Source organism: Physcomitrium patens, chromosome 26 (assembly GCF_059467195.1).
Source record: "Physcomitrium patens ecotype Gransden chromosome 26, ASM5946719v1, whole genome shotgun sequence".
Classification (NCBI taxonomy): Eukaryota; Viridiplantae; Streptophyta; class Bryopsida; order Funariales; family Funariaceae; genus Physcomitrium; species Physcomitrium patens.
This window is the reverse complement of record NC_143435.1, coordinates 9,610,514-9,635,211: the sequence shown is the minus strand read 5'-3', so window position 1 is coordinate 9,635,211 and position 24,698 is coordinate 9,610,514. Positions and strand designations below refer to the sequence as shown.

Here is a 24,698-nt window from a genome sequence, read left to right as displayed (position 1 = left end):
TACCCATGATATCCGTATATTGTTTTTTTGGATACACAGATGGAGGGGCAGTCGCAATGAATATCTAACGTGACTGGACTAGTGTCTTGTACTCCATAAAAACAATCGTTAACTACATAGATTTAGGGTTGGTTTAGTACGTTCCTGGTGACTGTGGATACCGGAAGTTAGCCTGACGACGTCTTCAGATGCAGCGTCTTCAACTTCTCCTGAGTAGAACTGGTGTTGTTTTTCATCTTCAGTATGAGATGCTGCACTCACATTAGGTGATGCAGCTCCCACGGATGTTTGGTACCCACCTTTGGTATTAATTTGTTAAAGACAACTGTAATGACAGACGAATAGCAATTGTTCTGCCATTTAACCAACGGAGACCTCTGCGGTTTGCGAAAGAATCTGAGATGCTCATTCGACGCAATTTCGGCTGTTGAGGTGTTTCCTTCGATGGAACTCCCACTTTTCAAATTGCTGCTCCGCAATCACTCTGGGTTCTGCAATTGAGGCACTGCGACATAAAACCCGACGTTGCATGATTTGTTCAGTTTTTACTTCACCCTGGGTTACCCAACTTTGGTTTCTTGTACATATTGGCACGACTGGCAGTGTTTCCCTCTCGTGAAATCCGCAGAGCACATGTTTGAGGATGAGTACAAAAGTTGCGCAAGTGTGACCGGACCACTTTCCACCGGGTTTGGTGACAATACTCGGCTGGACTTGGATGTGAAATTGTTGCTGGGAATGGCACTTGAATTATTGATCTGGAAACGTAGGCAGGAGCACGATCATGCGGCAAGATGACGCAAGGATCCTCAATGTTTTACAAATAGCCGTTCTCAAAGAAATACGACCCGGCGCTGGCATTTTCCTTTTGTTGTGCATCATGGCTTGAAAACATTTGGATTACGCAGCTATCTTTTTGTTGACCTAAATCACCTCGTTCATGCAATTTTACTCTGCTCTTAGCTGCCCAGAATGGAAAGAAAGGAAATGGAAGTGTTTGTTTAGGTTTACCAGTTTTTCACTTCATCTTGGTTGCGACATTTATTTCTCAACGAGAATGGGGCGCATTCGACATAATGTATTGAAATTCGTACACAAGTTCAAAAAAGACATCTTACACGACACGACAGGGAGTCATGAACATTCCGGCACATCACGAGGAGAAGCATCACATGTGGATCCACAGAACTGGGATCTGTACTGGGTTTCGCACACTGACGATCCTCCGGAAGAATACCCTCGAGCTAAGCCGTTGAGAAGAGACATTCCGGAGCCGGAATTTCCAAGAGAACAAGCTCCTAAAAGTTCGATTGATTACCCATCTCAAGAAAAGCTCGACATCGTTGAGAAGGAACCATCCCACAGAACCAAGACTACAAATCTTGAGGGAAGGGATAACCGGGATGAGATTGATGTTTCAGAGAGTGCCGCAAGTCAATCTAATAGCATCGCCATGCAGAAAGAGGCAGAACTCCAAAAACCTATTGTCATGCAGGAAGGAGCGAACCTTCGAAAACCAAAAGCAACATTCAGTGCTATCATTGGAACAGAGACGACAGCATCAGAGTCACTTGCTGGAAAGACCGACGCCGCAACAGAGACTGCTGCTGACTCTCCTTCGCAACCTTCCAGTCTCTTTTCCCGCACTCGATCAATTCTAGACTTCCGTCCTGAAATTTTAAAAATAGCTATTGGAAAACTTGCAAACTTCCAGGGGTTGATGCCATCCCTGAAGTTGCTTGTAGTTAAGTTTCCTACTCTAGTAACTTCATCTCAGCCACTTAACAAGCCCGTGGTGCCCGCCACGCCAGTGAAGAAGAAACCCGATCGCATCCATTATGAGAGGACTCCCCTGGCAACTTACTCCCGAGTGAAGTCGCGTTTACAAGATCGGCCCCCGCTGGTGGCTGCATTTGCAGATGAAGTTTCCGTGCTCAGTCCTTATTCACTTGTTCCAAAGAAAGGATTCGAGGAAGAGGTGCCCAATAGTCTACACCCACCGAAGGCGACGAAAGATGTTCTTCAGAATCTATTAGACCTGTTACCAACTCCTTTTGCTGCACTTTGTGCCCCTGAGGGTCCACGCAAGCAATCCCTGACATCCATTCTTGGTGGGCGCGCTGCAAAGAAAGTGATGGCTGAGATTGAGGTGAGTACCTTCCTTGTTCCGCCATCAAAATCTCCTCGGCTCACGAAATTGAGAACCCAACAGCTATGGAGACGTGTTGTGAAGAATCTCAAATTCTAGGACGATTGTGGTGACTTGCTTGCAGCATGATCCTCTGAATGATTCGATGATACCTCGGTACCAAAGGTGGAAGAGGATCAAGAGCAGGACATTACACAACGTGCAGTGGTTAGCTCTGATCACAGCATGCGTTCTCCTCATATGCGCTGCGCACATTCCTCGGCTTGTGCAGATCAAGTGGTGGAGTTTCGAATTCTGGCAATGGCTAGCCCTCGGCTTCGTTGCCTTGGCTGGACGCCTCCTCTCCGGTTGGGGCGTTAAGGTATTTCCACAATATGATTCCACCTCCTCGCCTATTTCATTAGAATCTTGTATGGGGGTTAATGGCTTTCTTGACTGGGATCGCAATCTCAAAGTTTCGTTCACTGGAGAATTGTGGGCACAACTGTCAGCGTAGATGATGGTGATATTGATCGAGTACAACTTCCTCTTGAAGAAGCGCGTTCTTTTCTTCATTTTCGGTCTGCGCCGTTCTGTGAAGAATGCAATCTGGTTGGGGTTTATCCTTCTTGCCTGGACCATCGTGACCCGACACATTGAAGACAACTCAGGCATAATTCCTACTATCTCCAAGGTACCTAACCTATATGTTACCGAGTCTTGGCTTTTCTCTAGCGTGTTATATGCATTTACAATGAGTAAGAGTGACAAGATCCGGCACTAATCCTAATCCAGGGATAATGCGGCCAGCTCCTCATTTGCTCTTTCACAGCGTCGACTCTCTGGGTAACGAAGGTTCTGCTTGTGAAGATTTTAGCCAACACCTTCCACCGGACTGCATATTTTGACAGGATCCAAGACTCTATTTTCCAAGAATACGTGTTAGAAACTCTATCGCAACCACGGAGTCACAAATATGCTCGCAAACACGGTGGGTTCGGCGACGACAGGAGAGAGGCTGCCCCTGTGCCTAAAGTATTGTTTCATCCAAATCAATTTCCGCTTTCGAAATGCTTCGAGATTTTGAAACTTCTGCTGCAATGGCTCCTAGATTCTTCGTCTATATGCGCTACTGATTGATTGCGTTTCCAATGTATTAGCTCAGGACGGCTGCCAACTCCCACAACAAATTGGCACGAAGGGAGGCAAAGAAACAGGGGCGTATTGAACGTCAATACTCACCAACACCAACAGAATCCTCTTTAAAAAGAAGATTTACCCGTCCACAAGAATCAGCTTGGCAACCATACTCAGACACTGCACGCACTCTTACTTCAATTGCTGACTCCTTGGCCTTGAAAGTGCCGACCATCCCCGAGATTTTGTTAACAATGCCTTCCATCTTCCCCTACCCCAGTTTCCTTCCTCCATTCTCTTCCTCACCCAGCTCGGCCGAGACCCAAAAACCACTCAGCGTATCTCGTACTGAAACCCCACCCGGCACATTCAACCTGCAGCATGAGGTCAAGGATGAAGAATACCTTCAAGATGTGGAATCTTCAGTTCACCTTGCTGCGCTTGAGGAAAAGGACATGGGAGAGGGTACAGTCTTCTGTCCATTATACATCCTTCACCCTCATGTACATGATTCACAATTGAATCAATCTGTTGAATTATTCAGAAGTAGGTTGCTGAAATGCGGCATGTTGTTCAGTCATGATAAGCGAGGAATGTCCAGGAAGAGACTTGAATTTTACAGGTGATTCGATTAGCATGGCTCCTCCAGACGAGCATTTGTATCCTAGTTTATAATGACTAATATCTTTGGCAGATGAAGTAACTCATGAGATACTAGTAGAAGAGAATATTCAACTCGAGCAGGATACTCATTCAGAACAACAGGTCGTTCCACCCAACAAAGAGGTCGTTCCACGTGAGGTGACCTTTGAGAATGAAGCGCACACACATGAGTTTGTCGAATTGGAGCAAGATGTCATTCAATCCGAGATGGACCTGCAAGAAAAACAAGCTTTGCCGGTGGATGACGCATCTTCTGGTGTTTCTCCTCCCATTTCCTCTCATGATGTCAATGGCCCTGTAACTATTCCCGTGCTCAGTGAAGCTCCTATTCCAGAGCCAACCGAAGCGCTCACTCTAGTAGAGACTTCGAAACCAGTAAATGTCCAGATCTTCGAGATGGCCGAGGTTGAATTGGGAGATGAAACGGGACACAAGCAACAAGCATCACTGGCTCAAGACAAGATTCAAGTTCTAACCAAGGATGTGAGTAGTCACATGTGGGAAATTGGCTGAATTTTTTTCTTCATGATTTTACAAATGTGGAACTTGTCAGATTGAATGGATGTTGAGATGAGACTGGTTGCGAATGTCGGGAATTGATCAACTCTTCGGGAGGAATTGACTACCACACATTCCGCTTCTCCCCAGCATGTTACATGATCTTATGGCAATCATGCAACGAAAGTTTTTGTAGTGATTTAATGAGTGAAGAACTTACATTCATCTGTTATCTGGAATGGGGGTGGGCTCAGTCAGTGTCAGCGTGGACGTTGATGAGGTTGATGAAGGTAGTGCGCACTCGAAACTTGTATATGTACTCAAGGTCATCCTTGTTGAAACCGGATTGGGAGATAGACAGTATTCCTGCAGCCACAGCTGGTGCCAAACATGTTCGTTTCTTATTCGCAATTGTGCTTTATATTGTATAAACCTACATGAAGAGTTGATGAGACTTTTTGTTCGAAGGCTGATTTCAAGAGTAGCATCTAGTTTTTGAAGCAGAGGTGGTGATTTTTTGCATTGCCAGATTTTCAAAAATGTTGCGGAGCCAGGCAAACAGGAAATCGTGCTCAAGAATTTCATGAAATTCTTTTCTGCAGACAGAGCAACGCAAGCATTCTCGAGATTTGAAGTGACTGTGAATGGTACTATCACAAAGCAAGCGCTATTCAAGTGGGTCCTGGATGTGTATAAGGAGCGGAAATCTTTGTCGCTCACCTTGAATGACAACCGCAGCGTTATTTACCAGGTCAACTTACTTCTCGATGGGGTAGGAGAACTTTCACCCTTGGAGAATTGCTTACTTGCAGAATCACTCGGGCTACTGATAGAAAAGTTTTAAAATACAAGCCTTTGGATCATGTACACAAACAGGTGGGATTGTTGTGCAGGTTTTGATTGCTATAATTATTTCTATTAGCTTTCTTATTATGGGCTTCAACAACCAAGCTTTGCTGGCATGTACTAGCATACTCTTAGCCCCAGCTGTTTCAATTTTTGGCAACCTATGCCGGAATACTTTTGAGTCGCTACTTTTCTTATTCGTCGTGCATCCATTTGATGTTGGCGACCGGGTTTTAATTGGAGGAGTACCCCTGATGGTCGAGGTAATTTACAATCTGATTTTTTTTCTTCAGAGTTTTTTGAAATTTATCTCGTTGTTTTAACAATGAATCCCTTCTGTTCACTAGCTTCAGCCACAAGGGATGTAATGAACAATCTGGGCTAAGTACACATTGCAAACCTGTGATGGATTATTGCAAGCTAAACTGGGCATTGATTGCAGGAAATGAAAATCATGACGACGTCGTTTCTCAAGTGAGTGTCACCAAGTTTTCATTGGTTATCTATTAGTATGCCACTTAATCTGAGAGTTCCTTACTCTATTGAATAATGCAGTCCCGAATTCATTTTTAAAAAGTGAACATTACCATTTTATTCACAGTCATGTTGCTAGAGCTGTGATTTCTTTAGCTTATCTTACTGTATACCTCTTGACATGAAACCATGGAGACACTTTTTACAAAGAATATTAACTAATAAAAACAATTGCAGTAATTCCAGTGAAAGTGTCACATATCCTAATTTTATACTGATCAACAAGCCAATCGCAAATATTCATCGAAGTCCAGACCAGTGGGATGCTGTCGAATTCCACATTCTAGCAAATACTTCCCTCGAGAGAATATCCATTCTCAGGAACCGAATTGACAAGTACGTCCAATCTCTTCCTCAGATCTGGTATCCACAATGGCGGCTCATTGTGCGGGACATTGAAAACACCAATAAACTCAGGCTGTTAATGACTACACAACATCACATCAATTTCCAGGTGTGCCCACTGAACCTCCTGAGGCAACAAAATTACTTCGAAGTGGAAACAGTCTTACTTTTCCTGAAAAGACATGAATTATATGCTCATAGGCGGCAGGAAATTAAAATCAGTCCTCTAGTCATACTTTCTCATTAAATTTCTTCTGTTTCAGTGATGATTCGCCAGTGATAATCTGCTTCTCAACCTGGCCAGAATGAGAATGTGGTGTCAATCCGCTCAAGGAATTTACACGAATGACTTGGCTTTGAAGTGCAGGATGCGGGAGAGAGGACACAACGACGAAGTGATATGGTATTACATATTCAAGCATTGATGGCAGAACTGAACATTGGCTACGAATTCCCTCCGGGTCACGCCTTTGTTACCAAGCTGTCACTGGAAGATCCCTCTCTACTTGCAGAGTATTCGTTCAATTAGGTGTGTGGTTTGAGGAAATTTGGTGCAATGCTTGAATTCTTCCTTCACGCCTCACTGCAACAGATTTTTAATGTGTGAAATGTGATTTTCACTCTGACTTGGACTGTCAATTACTATTGCGATTAGACCTCCTAATAGGTTTGGCACTGTTGAGAATGTTTAGAAAGTCACAAGAGTAATAGTAAGTCATACACACAAGAGGGTTTCTAAGGAGAAAGAGCTTCACACACACAAATCTCTTCATCTGGTTGTGTCTCGTGTATACAAGAAGAGAAAAGAGGAGAAGATAAACAATACTTCTCTACTAGACTCTAAATACTGTAGCTATGGTAATTATTGTAGTCTACAATAAATATTATGGAGAGCACCGCCTACATTTAATGATCTCAACACTCCTCGCTCATCATAATATTTACATAATATAAAATTTGTATAGAATTATGATCTATACTTTTCTGTGATCTTGCAAGATCAACAATTGTTGCTTCATTAAAACCTTATCTAGAAAAACCTTATTTTATTTAAGGACAAAACTATAGATGAAGGAAAAAGAGTACAACATCATTTTTTTTAATTATTTAAAGAGCTCATTAACTTTCTTATTCAAGAAAAGCAAGTCGTCACATACCAATGCCATAAGTAAGTGGAGGATAGTTGCTTAATGGGAGAGCTTTGGTGAAGAGATCAACAAGGTTATTTGTAGATTCAATTTTCTTAATTATAAGTGTTTGATCAGTAATCAAGTCATGAGCATAACTAAAATACTTTGGATCAATATACTTTGTCCTATCACCTTTAATGAAACCAACTTACATTTTTGCAATATAAGTATTATTATCTTCATGCAAGATAGTTGGAGAATCATCATATGAAAATCCACAAGTTGTTTGAATGAATTTATCAATTGATTGCAATCAAATACATTCTCGAGATGCTTCATGTAAGGCAATAATTTTTGCATGGTTGGATGAAGTTGCAATTATTGTTCTTTTCACTGATTTCCATGAAATTACAGCTCTATGTCTTAAAAATACATATTTTGTTTGAGATTTAGCTGTTGCAATATCAGATTTATATCCTGCATCATAATATCCAATCAATTTTGGATCTATTGATTGTAAGTAGTATAATCCCAAGTTTTCAGTACCTTTTAAATAATGTAATAAATGTTTGATGCCATTCCAATGTCGTAGTGTTGGACGTGCACTATGTCTTACAAGAACACTAACTGCAAATGCAATATTTGGTCTTACAGATGTAGCTAAATACAAAAGTGCTCCAATCGCTGCGTGGTATGGATATTGGTCTCCCAATATTTCTTCCTCCTCCTTGCATGGACGGTATGGATCATGACCATCATGACCATGTCCAACCATTGGTTGTCAAGGACAAGAACTCGATAAAAAAATAATTCAAACAAGTGAGCCTTCAGTCAAAGAGAGATAACAAAATATATATAAACAAGTATATATATTGAAAGAGAAACTAGAATGGCTATTGCCAAAAGACAAGAAAATTAGAGACCCTTGAAACTAGACTAGAAGCAACAAAGGAGTTGACAAGAGTGAAGAAGCCTTCACTCTTGTCTCTATATATACTATCTAATTAGAGGCTATGTGGCGACGTTTTATAGGACCTCTAATATGTGTTGACTTTGTAGGACACATGCCTTGACTTACAAGGCAAGTTTTTCTACGTGTGGGCCACATAGTTAGCTTGATCTTCAAGCTAACAACATGTGTGGCACATGGCCAACTTGTTGACCACGTTTCTAATCCAAAAAGTCAATTAAAGATACCTATAAAGTCAAAGTAGCATCTATAAAGCTTTTAGGAAGCTTCCATATTAAATACTATAGAATTAAATTACTTTTACCTATTTTTACTTACTTCTACCTATTTGTATATGTAATTACTAACTTACATGATTATGTCCGTGATACTACCCCTCCTTCTAGGGACGAGTTCTACGAGGAGTAGTCATCATATGTTGAAGAAATCTATGATGCGACGAATTGTATTTACCACATACTCTGATCTTTGTTCTCTTCGAAGATGATTAATAGGGCCTCTCAACCATAGATAGTATCCCATACCAGGGCGGAAAGACCACTCAGTTATTTGATCATTGTTGAGGCCTTCGTAACTTCCTTCAAATAGAATATTTGGAACACCATCAGGAGTTGTTCCTACCTCTAGCAAAATCACCAAACATCGGGAGTCCCTTCCCAAATCGTGATACCAAACATCGGGAGTCCCTTCTCAAATCGTGATACCAAACGCGTTGTATCTCACCATCTATTCGAGGAAGAACATGTCGTTCTTGAAGATCTTCATCTTGATTGCGTCGTCTTGAAGGTTGTGACAATCACAATGTCTCATCCGGCAGGTCAACAAATGAAGACTCTTGAGTCGAATCCACTAGTTGTTGGTTCTCCATCTCCTGAGCGTCACTACTACAAAGAAGCTACGAACAAGAATTGAAAGTAGAATGTTATCTTGCCTAGATGTTGTTTCTTTTATAAAGAAGATTTTTATCTTGATTTTGATGGATGTCGTCGATGAAAAGCCTCCACCGCCTTTGTTACATTTACAAGATTCTTTATTGGCTCCCATGTGCATTCACTAATATCATATCCGCGCCAATGGACAAGATATTCTAATTTATTTTAGTGCTGCCTTGAATCTAAGACTTCTTCTACTTCAAATTCTTCATTATTTTCCACTTCTATAGGAGGAGGTAGAGCTTGTCGTCTTTTTGGTATGTCCACTGTCTTGTATGGTTCAAAAAGAGACACATGGAATACTGGATGGATTTTCATTGACTCCGGTAGATGTAAATGATATGCAACTAGATTGATTTGTGCAGAAATAGAAAATGGTCCCGACCTTCGATACTCCAACTTGTCACAAAGACAAGTGGTCTTGATATTGCGATGAAGTAGCCATACCTTATCACACAAGACAAATGATGGTTGTTCCTTTTGATAGACATCCGCATTGACCTTTTGTTATTCTTGAGCCTCTTTTAACTGTGCCTTCATCATTGTATGTAGCTCTGATAAATAAATTGCCAAATCTTTCACAGTAGGATTATCAACTTTTGAAAAGTCAAAAGTATCAAGTCATGGATGATAACCATAATTAGCAAAGAAAGGTGTTTTTTTTGTAAAAAAATGTATCGTGTTATTGTAAGCAAACTCTGCCAATGGCAAAAGAGTTTTCCAATCATCTTGTTGGTAATTAATGGTACATCTTAAATATTGCTCCAAAACTTGATTAACACGCTCCATTTGTCCATCAGTTTGAGGATGGAATGTCGAAGATAGTTTTATATCCACTTTAAGAATCTTGAAAAGAGTCCTGCCAAAATCTTGATACAAATTGAGTTCCCCTATCTGATATAATATCCTTGGATAATCCATGATAGCGATAGATATTGTCAAGAAAGAGCTTAGCTGTTTCTTCACCTGTGATAGATTTTGTACATGGTACAAAATGTGCCATCTTGGTAAAACGATCTACTATCACGAATATAGAGTCATACGAACCTAAGATTGGAAGATCCTTGATGAAGTCCATAGAAACAGAAGACCATGGTTGTTTTGGAATGGGTAATGGCTGAAGAAGTCCAAAAAGTCGATGAGAAAGAGTTTTCGATCTTGAGCAAACATCACATGATTGTACAAAATCTTTAATTGCCTTCCACATTTGAGGCCACTAAAAATCTCTAGATATCAGCTCCAAAGTCTTATTATATCCAAAATATCTTGCTGCTGGGAAGTCGTGACGAGCTTGAAGAACACATAAACATGCTTCTCCTTCTGGAACATATAGGAGTGCTTCAAAATAGAGTAGGTTGTTCTTGAATTCAAATTTAGAGGGATCATGAGATTTAGAAGAATTATTCTTGATATCATGAACAAGAAGGTCTGAAGACATACTTAACTGGACTTGCTTAAGAAAAGTTAAATCAACAATCAATGTTGATTTTATTGCTTGAAGATGAAATTGCTGTGGCTTCAAGAGAACCGTTCTTTGTTGCTCAAAAGCTGCATCTCCTTCTTTTGGTGCAAGATAAGAATGTCTAGACAAGGCATCGGACAAACCTTGTTGTTTTTCTGGCCGATAAGTGATGATGAACTCGAATCTTGATAAAGACATGCTCCAACGAGCTTGGCGACGATTTAATATGCATGTTGACATAAAATATTCGAGGTTCTTGTGATTCATATACACGGTGACTGGACTGGAATGGCCTTCTAGATAATGTCGCCATTCTTGAAAAGAATCCACAATTGCAAGAAGTTCTTTGTTGTGGATCTCATAATTGATTTCTGCTGCTGAAAACTTTCCTGAATGAAAGGCTACTGGATGAAGTTTGTCATCTGTTCCGATTTGTGATAAAACCGCACCCAGAGCAAAGTCCGATGCATCTGTTTCCATAAAGAATGCTTTGAAAAAATCAACACAATACAAGATTGGTGCAGAAACAAATGTTGTCTTCAAAGATTCAAAAGCAACTTCCGCTTCTTGATTCCATTGGATTTTGTCTTTACAAATCAAACATGTAAGTGGAGCTGCAACTTGAGAGAAGTCTTTGATGAAGATCCGATAGTAGTTGGCAAATCCCAAAAAACATTGCACATCTCTTACCGTTTTTGGGATCTTCCAGTCTATAATATTTTGAACTTTCTTACGATCCATCATAAGTCCATCATTTGAAATGATGTAACCTAAGAAATCGACTTGAGTAGTGTGGAATACACACTTTTCTATCTTGGCATAGAGTCATGCATCTCTTAATTTTTGTAACACATGACGAATATGAAGTTCATGTTCTTCTAGATTCTTAGAATAGATCAAGATGTCGTCTAGATAACATACCACAAAATCGTCCAAAAACTCTTGAAAAACATCATTCATTAGATGTTGAAAAGCTGCTGATGCATTTGTAAGTCCAAAAGGCATGACTTTGTATTCAAAATATCCATACCTAGTTCAAAACGCAGTCTTCCATTCATCTCCTTCTTTGATGCATACTAGATTGTATGCTCCCCGAAGATCTATTTTTGTATAGATCTTAGCTTGATTTAGCTGATCAAGAAGTCCAGATATTAAAGGTAGTGGATACCTGTTCTTGATGGTAATCTTGTTGAGTCCTTGATAATCAACACACATCCGCAATGATCCATCTTTTTTCTTCACAAATAGAATTGGAGCTCCTGCCGGAGATTTAGAATGGCGTATGAAATTCTTGGCTAGATTTTCTTCAATATACTCCTTGAATTCAGCCAACTCATTTTGTGATAAACTATAGATTGGTCCGAATGGCGGTTGTGCTCCTTCTTGAAGGTCAATTGAGCAATCATAGGGACGATGTTCCGGGAGTGTATTCACATTTTTTTTTTTGAATACATCTTGAAATTCTTGATATTGGCTTGGAATGCCACTTGAAGTCTTTTCATCAGTAGAAACGGGTGTGGCATAAATAATATATGGTGATTCTTTCATAGCAACATGTAAGAAAGCTTTTACACTTATAAATACGGGTTTAATTGAACTGGACTTATGACTCTCTACTTGATTAACTACACTGTTAGTTATACTTTTAGAGAAAGTAAGAGTTCGGGAAATCCAATCTATTTGAGGGTTGTATTTTTCTAACCACGATAAACCTAAAATGATTGGATTAGAAGGAGATCTAATGATATTAAATACTACAAAACTATTATGACCATTGATTATTACCTCTATAGGAAGGGTTTTGTGAGTAATATCTCCAGAACACAATAGACGACCATCTATGACTTCTACATGAACAGGTTTAGTTTTCTTTACTAAAGATATGCTATGTTTTTTAGTAAATTCTTCATCTAAAAAATACGCTGAGGCTCCTAAATCTAACAAGGCAGAGACTTTGTAATGTTTAGGTCTTAAAATAATATTTAATGTAAAACAAGGAGAGGGCTTTGAGGAGAGAATAGGACCTTTATTAGATGTTGTGCAAGGTTCCAGCCGCACGGTCCCTATTGTAGCTAGACAAACTCGTTTTCTGACATATTGTCTTCTTTCATAGCCATACTCCTCATTTTGTGATTGCGTCGTTTCTTTGGACAATGTTGAGCAGTGTGCTTTGGTTCTCCACAATATAAACATAATCCTTCTTGACGACGATGAGTCTTTTCTTGCTCAATAAGAGGTTTGAAACGTACTACATCAATTTGCATATCCTCTACTTCCGAATGTATGTGTTGAAGAGGTGTTGGTGTTGCCATTGAATTATAGTAACGTTGAGGTCCACTTGTATGGTTCTCAGATCGGAATTCAAAAAAGGCGATTGTCACACTTCACAGCAAAGTCAATTGCTTGACTCAATGTTTGAGGATCAGGTAAGTTGAGCATTAATTTTTTTATCTCATATTGCAATCCGTAGAGAAATTGGCTAATAAGTGCAGCATCATCCCACTTGATATCAGTTACAAGTTGTCAAAATTATGAAGCATATAATATTACTGATCGATTGTCTTGTCATAAAATATGGATCTTATTGGTTATAACACGAATTGCATTATGTTCTCCATACATGGATCGAAACTCCATCAAAAAAGTCTCTAGATTATCCAATATTGGATCTCGTCGTTCAAGAAAAGATGAAAACCACGATAGTGCTGAACTTGAAAGAAGCATACCAATGAATCTAACTTACGATCTTAGAGTTGGATAGCTTTGGGGTTGAAGTTCAATCACAAGTTTCACTTGATTGATAAATCCTCGAAACTTGGATCTGGTGCCATCAAACTTCTCGGGTATGACAATTCTTGGTTCTCTAACATTTGAAGGGCATTCCACCATAGGAAAAAGGACATGGTTTGGTGTAGATGTTGAAGCAGCTCCAACCATTTCTATATCTTCACTTCCTGCCAATCTTGTTGCTCCTTGTGGTGGTAAATTGAGTTGATGCATCGTAAGCATTAACTCCCTCAATTGTTCTTGCATTTGTGCCATTGCACTCTTCATTTCAACAAGTTTTGCCATGATAACACTTAAAAGAAAGAAGATGTCTAATATTTCTCAAGACAAATAGAAGAGAGGACATGAGAACAAAGAAAATACTAAGGATAATATCAGTTTAGAAGAGGGTAATCCGCAACTTCTAATATGCTTATATCTTATCAAGAAAAAGGGGTAATCTACTCTTAATCAAGATTAGACAAAGCTCTGATATTGTAAGTGTACTCTTGTCAATCTGTCAAGGACAAGAACTCAATGAAAAAATAATTCAGACAAGTGAGCCTTCAGTCAAAGAGAGATAACAAAATATATATAAACAAGTATATATATTGAAAGAGAAACTAGAATGGCTATTGCCAAAAGACAAGAAAACTAGAGACCCTTGAAACTAGACTAGAAGCAACAAAGGAGTTGACAAGAGTGAAGAAGCCTTCACTCTTGTCTCTATATATACTATCTAATTAGAGGCTACGTGGCGACGTTCTATAGGACCTCTAATATGTGTTGACTTTGTAGGACACATGCCTTGACTTACAAGGCAAGTTTTTCTACGTGTGGGCCACATAGTTAGCTTGATCTTCAAGCTAACAACATGTGTGGCACATGGCCAACTTGTTGACCACGTTTCTAATCCAAAAAGTCAATTAAAGACACCTATAAAGTCAAAGCAGCATCTATAAAGCTTTTAAGAAGCTTCCATATTAAATACTATAGAATTAAATTACTTTTACTTATTTTTACTTACTTCTACCTATTTGTATATATAATTACTAACTTACATGATTATGTCCATGACATTGGTGTGGACAATAAATAAGCATCAATCATATTAAATCTTTGCAAGTTTCATCTAATATATATTAGTTGGTAGAAAAAAATGTTACCATCTGTTAGATGCATAATCTGAAGACCAATGCAGAAAGTTATTTTTCCTAGCATTTTCATCTCAAATTCACGTATAAGTAGGTTTGTAGCTGTAACACATGCAGATGTAGTACCTACTAAGTTAAGATCATCAACATATACAACGATGATCACAAAACTAGTTTTATCTCGTTTGATAAACAAACAAGGGATTAGTCGATCACTTATAAAATTATTTGTAATTAAATAATCTCAAAGACGTTGATACCACATTCGTCCGGATTGTTTTAAACCATACAAGGCCTTACATAATTTAATACCACGATATTTTTTCAGAGCGGGTTGATTTAGAGTTCTTGTTTCTAAGCCAAATGGAACTTTCATATAAATATTTGTATCAAGAGAACCATATAGATATGTAATTACTACATCCATCAGATGCATCTCAAGGGTGGCATGAGCTGTCATTCCAATAATATATCGAAATGTAATTGAATCCATGACTGGAGAATATGTAGATTCATAATCAATGCCAAATCGTTGAGTAAATCCTTGAGCAACAAGATGAGTGTTAAAGTGGATTATTTGGCCTTAAGCATCTCACTTGCATATTAATACCATTTTATATTCCATAAGGCGAGATGTAATAGTGACTACAATTGGACCAAAGACTTTCTTCTTATGCAAAGAGGCATACTACTCCTCAATAGCAGTTTTCTATTTTGACCAATCTCAGCAACGCATCGCCTCTTCGATGGTTTGAGGTTCAAGATCGTCTTCCTTGTAAGAAAAGGCTTTTATAATCATATATGCAAATGATTCATCTACTATAATAGATGGTCTGTCCCAAATATCATCTGTAGCACAATACAAAATAGATAATTCTTTACTCAACTTCTTCTTATTCCTTCCAATTCCAAGATTGTTTTTCATAAGAATTGAAGGTACATTATGCATGGATATATCATCATGAATTGGTAGTCCTACAAGATGAGTGGCAATTTCTTGAAAAATAATACCAGGATTAGTTAATTTTATAGCTTTTTTCTTACGTAGTTGTTTATCTAGTCCACGAGTTCTTTTAGTTGTTGTTATTATAACTTGAGGTATTGTAGTCAATGGCACTGCAATCTGAGCAGGTACATTCTGAGCCTCATTAATAGGAACTCTTATAATTCTAGGTGCATCATTGAAGCCATCAGGTGTTTCATCCGCAATCCGTTTTAAATGCAAAATCTTAGCAACTTCAATTTTTGCAAAAGATGTCTTAGGATCGGGATTCATTGTAAACGTTTTTGGTGCTTTAAATATGAGTACTTTATTTTTTTGTTGATTGGATACTCTTTCTTGAAGAGATGGAAATACAATTCCTTCAAAACGGTAATTTTGCAAACGTGCACGTAATAATGTGCCAGTTGATGGATCAACAATATGAATAATGCTTGGTGAATCAAAACCAACATATATGCCTTCTTGTCGAAGAGCTCCAATGGTATGTCATTGAGGTTTTGATACTGGAATCCAAGTACGGCAACCAAATACTTGTAAGTGAGATATATTTGAAACACGACTTGAAACGAGCTCATGTGGTGAAACAAGTTCAAGAGAAGAAGGACAAAGGCATATTATTGCTGCAGCATGTAAAACTGCATGACCCCACATAGATGCAGGTAGATTTGCATGAAGGAGGAGTGGCCGAGTAATGAGTTGTATGCGCTTTATAAATGACTCTGCAAATCCATTTTGAGCATGTTCATATAGAACACAATATGTCAACTCGATTCTTGTTGCAGTACAATAGTCTTCAAAAGACTTTGATGCAAATTCTTTTACATTATCCATACACAATGTTTTTATAGGATAATCAGGAAAATGTGCTCGAAAGCGAATAAGCATAGATATAAGATTGGCAAACACCATGTTTCGACTTCATAATAATAAAACATGTGATTATTTACTTGATGCATCAACAAAGACCAAAAAATAATGAAATGGTCCTAATATTGGATTAATAGGACGACAAATATCACCATGCAATCTTTCACGCATTGGTGATAATTCTTGTGGAAGTTTCCAAATTGAAGGCCGAATAATCATTTTATCTTGTATGCATACACGACATAATTCCATAGAGTCTACATCTGCAGGCTTTAAATTGTGCTCAGTTATACATGGAATGATCTTTCTAAATAATGTGGATTCTGGGTGTGCCAATCGTCCATGCCAGAGAGAAACACGACTCTCTAAGATAGATGATGCAAAATTAAATATAATGGGAGGCCGAATCTTAATTTGGTATAAACCATTTTCTATAGCAAAAGCTTTTTCAACAACTTTATGGTTCTTCGTAAGAACCAAAACCTCTTTTCTATTTAAAGTGGCAGTCGAGAGGTGATAACCATTAATACGCACATCTTGATAGTTGATCAGACTCCGAGGTACTGAGGGTGCAAACATCGCATGTTTACATTTTATGATGGAATCCACTGATAATTTTACCATGGCTGTGCCCTCTTGGAAACAAAACGCATTTGCTCCAGCCATGGTCATCATATTTTTAGTTTGCCAAGTTGAAGATTTTTGAATAAAAAATTGTCTATCTTACAAGATAGTATGTGTTGTTGCAGAATCAATGAGCGCATCATTTGATTCATCATTAGAGGTTCTATCATTCATATAAGCCTCTAAGTCATCAACACTAATTGAATCCATGGACGCATCCATGGTATGAACTTCACGAGCCTTAGCTCATAATTTCTTATTTTCTTGGAATATTTTAATAAAATATTCTGAAGTACGGCATATATGTGCTAAATGTCCAATCATTCCACACTTATGGCAAGAATGCATCTCTGATTTTTGTTTTCTACTATAATTAATAGTAGAACGTTTATTCTTTCGATATGGGTAGAAATGGTCTTAACTATGACCACCCTGATACTTATGAGCATGTTTCCCATGTTTATATAATTTCTTCTTAGACTTTGAAATATTAAGTGCATGAGATTCTGGAACTATAGTTCCAATAGGATGAGCTTCCGCATTGCGCAAGAATAGCTCATTTTGCTTCTTCGCAAGAATTAGATAGGACATGAAATCAGAATGACTCTGAAATTTCATGTTCTTGTATTGTTGTGCAAGCACAGCAGATACAGGAGGAAATGTAGAGAGAGTTTTCTTAATCATTTCTTCTTCAAAAATGCTTTGTCCACATAATCGTAATTGTGAGACAATACTATACATTTCACTATTAAAAGCATTTAAATTTAGAAAATCTAAGACACGTAAATGTGTCCAATTATGACGTGTACATGGAAGAAAAATGGTCTTTTAATGATCAAATCTAAATTTAAGATTCTTCCAAAGTTCTGCAAGATCTTCCATTTTCAAATATTGATGTTGTAATGTAGGTACAAGATGACGACGAAGAAGGAGTGCTTTCCAACAAATAGCAGGAGGTATAGAAATACTTGTTGTAGGAGATTCTTCAAACTTAATGGCATCCGAGAGTTGTTCTGGAAATAAATTTGTTTGTGCCATTTTTGCCCATAATAGATAATTGTTTCCATCCATAATCAATGGTGGAAATAAAAGAGCTTGAAAATGTTGGGATGCATTGGTAATAGTTGGAACCATAGAAGAAGCAATTGAAGATGTTGAAACACTCATTATAAATAAATCTGTAAAGAAAATACAAGATCAAGTAGAAAAGTTGAGTAAAACGTACCTTAAAATATAAAATCAAATAAAATGATAAACTTGAATTTAAAAAAAAACAAATATATATATATATATATATATATATATATTTTAAAGAGATTATAGATTAAGGGAGCAAAACAGCAATAAGATGGCGTAACAAGCAGCGGTAGGGCGGCAGCAATAGGACAATAAGGTGGCAGCAGCGGACAGCAGTGGTGGGCGACGGCGGCGGCGGTCAATAGCAAGCGGCGGCAGCGGCGTTAGGGGGGCGGCGGCAGCAGCAGCTCGGCGATTGTTTGGTGACAGTTCGATGGCAGGAGGGGCGGGGCGCAATAGGGAGCAAGTTGGGGTGGAATTGGGCTGGATCAAATATTCTAAGCAAGCACGGCAGAGAGTGGAACAAGTGCTCTAAGTAAGCTAATGTATGAGGGGCCAGTAAGAAGAACAAGATCATGAGGCAGACATTGAGAAAGGGTAGCAACAGGTTTGAAGAGTCAAAGACTAGAGCAAAAAAATTGTGATAGTGTAGAAGAGAGTCGTGCTATTAACGTGTTGAGAATGTTTAGAAAGACACAAGAGTAATAGTAAGTCATACACACACACAAGAGTAGTAGTAAGTCATACACATAAGAGGGTTTCTAAAGAGAAAGAGCTTCACACACACAAATCTCTTCATCTGGTTGTATCTCGTATACAAGAAGAGAAAAGAAGAGAGGATAAACAATACTTCTCCACTAGACTCTAAATACTGTAGCTATGGTAATTACTGTAGTCTACAATAAATATTATGGAGAGCACCGGCTACATTTAATGATCTCAACAGGCATGATACCATTGAAGAAAGCCTACTCAACTTGCTCGCTCTTGGTCACAAAAAAGGCAAGACTACATGAAATAATGGTGTGGTAATGAGGCTTGATTGATGTGGCCCACAAGACTCTTCGAAACTACAAGTTGGGTATTATTAAAAGAGATGATCCATTGCATGAGAATTCCAAGTTCCACAAAGATTTCAGGTTGCACACAGTGATTTCCGTTTCTTTTTCACCTAAAGCTCTTCTTATTGTTGCCAATTTAAAACTTTGTGCAAGTCAGGACTTCCCCATCTTCGCAATAGACCATCTTAGTTGAAGAGTCTTGGATATTTGCCCAAAAAATCCTAATATTCCACAAACCTTCACTTCAATTTGCAAACCACATGGTGCATTATAATTACGCTCATCAAAATGAAAGTCTTTCTTAAAAGTCCCGACATCGTTATGAGTTTCGACATTTCATGTCCAACTGTCTTTGAAATCGGAAGATATGACTCGGGGTGTTAAAAGCCTAACACAGCACTATCTTCAAGCCCCAACAAGCAACTGCTAAGCTGGTTTTTCGAATCATTATCATTCAGATGCTCTAATCGCTAGACTTTGAAGAACATTTCCTGGAACAGAAGCGCAATTAACATGAACAAAATTAATTTAGAGCGCCATTTGAATGATAGCCACATGCCGAAGATAAAGTAGACACGTATTGCAAAGTGGTTGAAAAGAACAATTACCAATTACTCAACCTACAAATTTCAAATCTATTAAAACAGTCTGTAAGCCCGAATGAGGCCCCGTGAATCGACTGATGTGAACGAACTTATGTGACACGTAGTTTTGTTTGCTTGCAAGAGTGCTGGCAAGAATCAATTGTCACTTTGAAACAAGCTTACGATTCATCACCATGAGGGGATTCAATACAGATCTCTCACCCTGTAAAATAGCGAGATGAGAATGAAGGCTTATACCAATGAGATACAATACAATGAGAAAATAAGTCGATCTACAATACCTCTATGGTGTGATTTTGGATCCAGTCACGTGCTGCGCAACCCACCCCAAACCGTCCCAGAGACCCTCCCCTGTCAATGCACAACACGCTTGAATGTGCCAGTCGTGATTCTTAATACTGTGTAAAGACAGCGCATCACTTATTTCAGCTGGATTCATCGCATCTTTCAGATCCTGCTTGTTTGCAAACACAAGTACGACAGCGCCTTGAAGGTCTTCATGTTGCAACAACTTGAAGAGCTCATCTTTGATGATAGATATCCTCGCCCTGTCTGTACTATCAACCACCATTACCACCGCATGGGTACCTCGGTAATAAGTGGCCCAAGATGTTCGCAACCGCTCTTGGCCCCCAAGATCCCACACCTCAAAACGAATATTCTTGTATACAAGCTCTTCCACGTTACTGCCTACTGTGGGCTGTGTGACCACCACCTCGCCCAGATGCAGCTTGTAGAGCGTTGTTGTCTTCCCAGCGTTGTCCAATCCCACAACAACTATTTTGTACTCTTTCGCCGGAAACATGTAAAACCACAATCTCGATATGACCACCCCCATCCTGTGTGATCCTTAGTTGACCTCCTTTTTTGTACGAACACAAAGGACTTTCCAACACTAGCTCCACCAGTCTGGAGTATTATTTGCAATAAGAATTCAATGTCCACAAAAAGAGAGAATGTTGTTCCGATCATTCAGCCCTTGACATACAGCCCATTTGAAGTCCCGCTGTTTGCTAGCGCATTGAACTTTCAGACCGCTCCCAAGGAACCTGACTCAGTGATTATTTCTATTGTCGTTGCATTGAGGTCGAGCCAAATTGTGACCAAACAAATCCTGAAAATTTTGTGAAAACCAAACGTCAAACGGGAAAAGGGAAACATACGTCAGCAGGCAATACTGTATAAAATTGATACACTCATCGCAGAAAAGAGGACTGGTTTGCATCTTTCAAATGTTTACGATGATTATTCAGTGCATGAGAATGTCAAATAAGTAACCTACAATTTCACACACCCACCAAAGATATCAAATGCGGCCTGATTTTGTAATGACAATTTCAACTATACTCTTAAAAAAAAATTCAAGCTACAACTCTTCAAGTGTTTGTCGCGATAGGCCAGAAGAGTAAGCGTAACAAAATTCCGACTGTTCTGTTCATTTCTAGAAAACTTTCTCCAAGCTCTAAGATCAAAATTCCACAAAAAGGCAAACACACACATACATATATAGAAATGAACTCTATCATCCAGCTTTCTTTCTCATACTCGCCGCAGACAGAACACGGCTTATCTCTCTCAGAAAGAACCAAAGTCAGTAACGCCACATAGGACACCAGAAACAAAACTTGAAAACCCTCAGGCGGAACAAAAATTCAACGCTACGATTTTTTTCAAAACACGTCAACATAAAAGTGAAGGAAGAAGAAAAAAACAAGAAAAAAAAAAAAAAAGGTGAAATTTACGTCCTGCACGAGGCGGAGAAAGCTTCAGAGACTTCAACGAGGTCAAAATTCAGAAAAAACCAGAAATTCCGCAGCACATCATAAAGCCACGCAAACACAATCATCCCATGGTTCCTTGTCCATGAAATCCTCCAACGCACATATTCCCAGAAGAGAAATATCACCGAGGATAGACTCCACAATCGACACCCAAGGAAGAATTGAAAAAAAAAAAAAAAAAAGGCGTGAACCACCGCAAGCCATGCTCAGAATCCACCACCAATAGCGCAAACCAACCAAGGCCAACAAAAACGTCACCGCCTGAGACACAAAAAAATTGATCTCCGCTAAAATTCATACCGAAATCGACACACCGACGCGTACAAGATGATATCGCTTACCGACGATCACGACGAGATGGAGGAGCTGGTGACGATCCAATAGAAGCAAGAGCGAGAGAGAGAGAGAGAGAGAAGGGAGGAGCCGAGAGCTCCGCACGTCGCTCCCACCTCGATCGAACCCTAGAAAAAATTATGGCAAAGCAAAGCAAAGGGCTAAGGCAGTGCAATACCAAAATGGCTTGCAGCAGCAGAGCAAGCCAATTCCAGCTCTGTCATTTCCAGGGTGAGGAATGAACGAACGAAGATGAACGAAGACGAACGAACGAGCGAACGATGCTTGAGACGGACGGACTTCAGTAATAACGGATGTAGTTCATCATTTTGATGGAAGAATGTTATAATCTATGGATGAATGAATGAACGTCGACGCTTTCGACACACATCTCGTTGCGAGACCAATAATGTGCATGTTGTGCGACGTGGAGTGTCTCCATTGGTTGATTTTTCTTTTGCCTTTAGTGAGAAGTCTTTAAGAGTTGGGTTTTTTGTAACTAAATATATATTTTTTATTAGGTTTTGGTTTGAGAAAAAAGAAGGATGTAAGAAAATTTGGGATGGAATTTTTTTCTATGGGATATAATTAGATGTTCTTTGGGTGTTTTTCATAATGATATTATTGTCTCTTCATTTTTTAGAGAATAGGTATAATGGTTGTTTAAGCATTCTATTCTGGAAATTAGTGTTACTAATGTATTGAAAATATAAATGGAAATAATCAGATAAATTATAGAAATAATGTAAAAACAATGTGTTTTTATTATCTTCTTATGTGAGATTGCATTTTGATTCTCTATTTATTTGAACTTTGGCTATCTTATAGTATATTACGTGTAATTAATAATGTCTAATTTTAAAACAAAAAAAGTAAAAAAAATTCATGATTTTAAAATTTTTAATTATTCAAAAAATATATTAGATATTTGTTACAAGTACTAATTTATAGAAAAATATTACAAGATTACAAAAACTTGATAGAGTTTTATTTTAATTAGATATGTATAAATAATTAGTGCATTTTTCTACTTTTGTAATAATATAAATAAAAGCATGTTCAATACTTGAAAATAAGCATGTTTAATAGAATTTAAATTGAACAATATATTATAGAGATATATTATGTTATTTAAGCCATTTATTTCTTTGAAATTAATATTTTTTCAAATAAACTGACTTATGTGTATATATTAGCTTAAAACCAAAATTATCAACAAAAAATGTTATTTAATTTGTGAGATATAATTAAATTATCTATTTTTTAATTCTATCTTTGGTGAAGCATTTTATCTTTGAAATGTTTGTCTTATTCCTTTTTTTAAATTAATCAATTGATTGCAATATTTTGTATTCTTTTTGTTATATTGCTAAGCACATTTGTCTATCTATTTGTCACCATGATGTTTATCAATCATAAAAAGATTAAAACATGTAAATACCTTCATGTAACAATTAAACTAGGTAGTCTTAGAGATCTTAAGTATAAATCATACATTTCTGAAATATGGCATTCTATTAAAATGTAAGAATTTGTCTATCTACTTTTCCCTTCTAGTATATGATAATTAGGATGCCAACAAGTAATTAATGAGTTTAAAATACAAGGTTTTCTCTTGTGCAACTCTAGCATGCACAGGAATTAAAACTTTTTTTTGTATCCTTGAGGGAATATGTATCTTATTTTTATTAATATACAACTAGTAGAGACATGTCTTACATTAATAGGATCTACGCATACTCCTAGTGAGTGTGAATTTGAACCCTACATATGTTATAAAGACAATTAAAAAACAGAATTGTTACATTACTACACATTAAGCAATATTTTGCTTCTTAAGACAAGATGCGTAATACTTAATTATTTATCTTTTTAAAATAATATACTTTTAAAAAAAAATCTGTATTTTTCGAAGTGTTTTTAGTTTTTTAAAATTATAAAAGTATTGTTTTTCATTGTGTTTCACAAGATGACATTAATTTGTACATCATTTTTGTGTTTGTGTGATGTTAGCAAAAATATGTTTGTTAACGTGTTAGTTACACTATTTGTATTGCAATTTATTACGATGTTATACATTACTGTACATCAATCATTGTTTTAACATGTTCCCTTCAAGACAAAGTCAACGTCAATAGTATTTAATTATAATATTCAAAGTTCGTTAGGGTCATTTGACAAATAACTAAAATTATTAATAGATTCTACATCCACGTCTATATTGAACTTGAAGACTGCCTAGAAATTACCAATATAACCTATCCTTATATTCATAAAATTAAAATAAAAGTGTGTTATAGGTGCCAGAATAATACACATGATACATGCGAGTGTACTTTTCTACATCTTAATTTCAAAGTTAAAAGAGTATTAAGCAAGTAATGACAAACAATATTTTTACATTACAGATCATCCTCAATATTATACTACATATTGTCTGCATGTGTGCTTGGTTCTCAAATGACAAAAGTACAATTTACAGATTTTATCGACAACAAAAATAAAACGTACTAATGCACTCTCTGCGTTCAGTAACCGTAACCGAAATGTTCAACAATAATCGAAACTTACAAGTTGATACTAAAAATTGCATTTGGTTTTAGTTCATAAACTGCATAAAATTAACAACTTTGGCTAAATCTTCATGTATGAAATAATTAAGCATTTTGTGCTCATGTATTTTCTCATAACTTTCAAGTCAGGATTGCATCATTAACCTCCCCGTCTACACTGACCTTAAACTTGAGCTGTTAGGTCGCATCCCTGAGGCTTGTAGTAGGCA

At 37.7% G+C, this 24,698-nt stretch overlaps 2 protein-coding genes across 10 annotated transcripts; one reads left to right on the top strand and one right to left on the bottom strand.

Annotated features, from left to right (window-relative positions):
• Nucleotides 1–76: 76 nt before the first annotated feature.
• LOC112277913 (mechanosensitive ion channel protein 6) lies at nt 77–7,130 on the top strand. 8 transcript variants are annotated; one of them, XM_073531520.2, is made up of 12 exons: nt 77–2,149; nt 2,421–2,510; nt 2,646–2,822; nt 2,939–3,163; nt 3,289–3,730; nt 3,960–4,411; nt 4,681–4,818; nt 4,956–5,198; nt 5,320–5,535; nt 5,715–5,746; nt 5,984–6,260; nt 6,519–7,130. In XM_073531520.2, exons 1-12 carry the CDS (start codon nt 941–943, stop codon nt 6,678–6,680), a joined length of 3,663 nt encoding a protein of 1,220 aa, XP_073387621.1. In that variant the 5' UTR covers nt 77–940; the 3' UTR covers nt 6,681–7,130. The 8 variants fall into 8 exon arrangements, with proteins under 8 accessions (XP_073387621.1, XP_073387622.1, XP_073387620.1 ...); XM_073531521.2 differs by having other exon boundaries at nt 2,274–2,510; nt 3,040–3,119; nt 3,294–3,730; XM_073531519.2 differs by having other exon boundaries at nt 2,274–2,510; nt 4,681–4,716.
• Nucleotides 7,131–19,203: 12,073 nt separating this feature from the next.
• LOC112277639 (uncharacterized) lies at nt 19,204–22,089 on the bottom strand. 2 transcript variants are annotated; one of them, XM_024510188.3, is made up of 3 exons: nt 21,925–22,089; nt 20,084–20,916; nt 19,204–19,688 (listed from the first exon to the last, which is right to left on the bottom strand). In XM_024510188.3, the coding sequence occupies exon 2, from the start codon at nt 20,638–20,640 to the stop codon at nt 20,086–20,088; it is 555 nt and encodes a 184-aa protein (XP_024365956.1). In that variant the 5' UTR covers nt 20,641–20,916; nt 21,925–22,089; the 3' UTR covers nt 19,204–19,688; nt 20,084–20,085. The 2 variants fall into 2 exon arrangements, with proteins under 2 accessions (XP_024365956.1, XP_024365954.1); XM_024510186.3 differs by lacking the exon at nt 19,204–19,688 and having other exon boundaries at nt 19,929–20,916.
• Between the last annotated feature and the right edge of the window lie 2,609 nt (nt 22,090–24,698).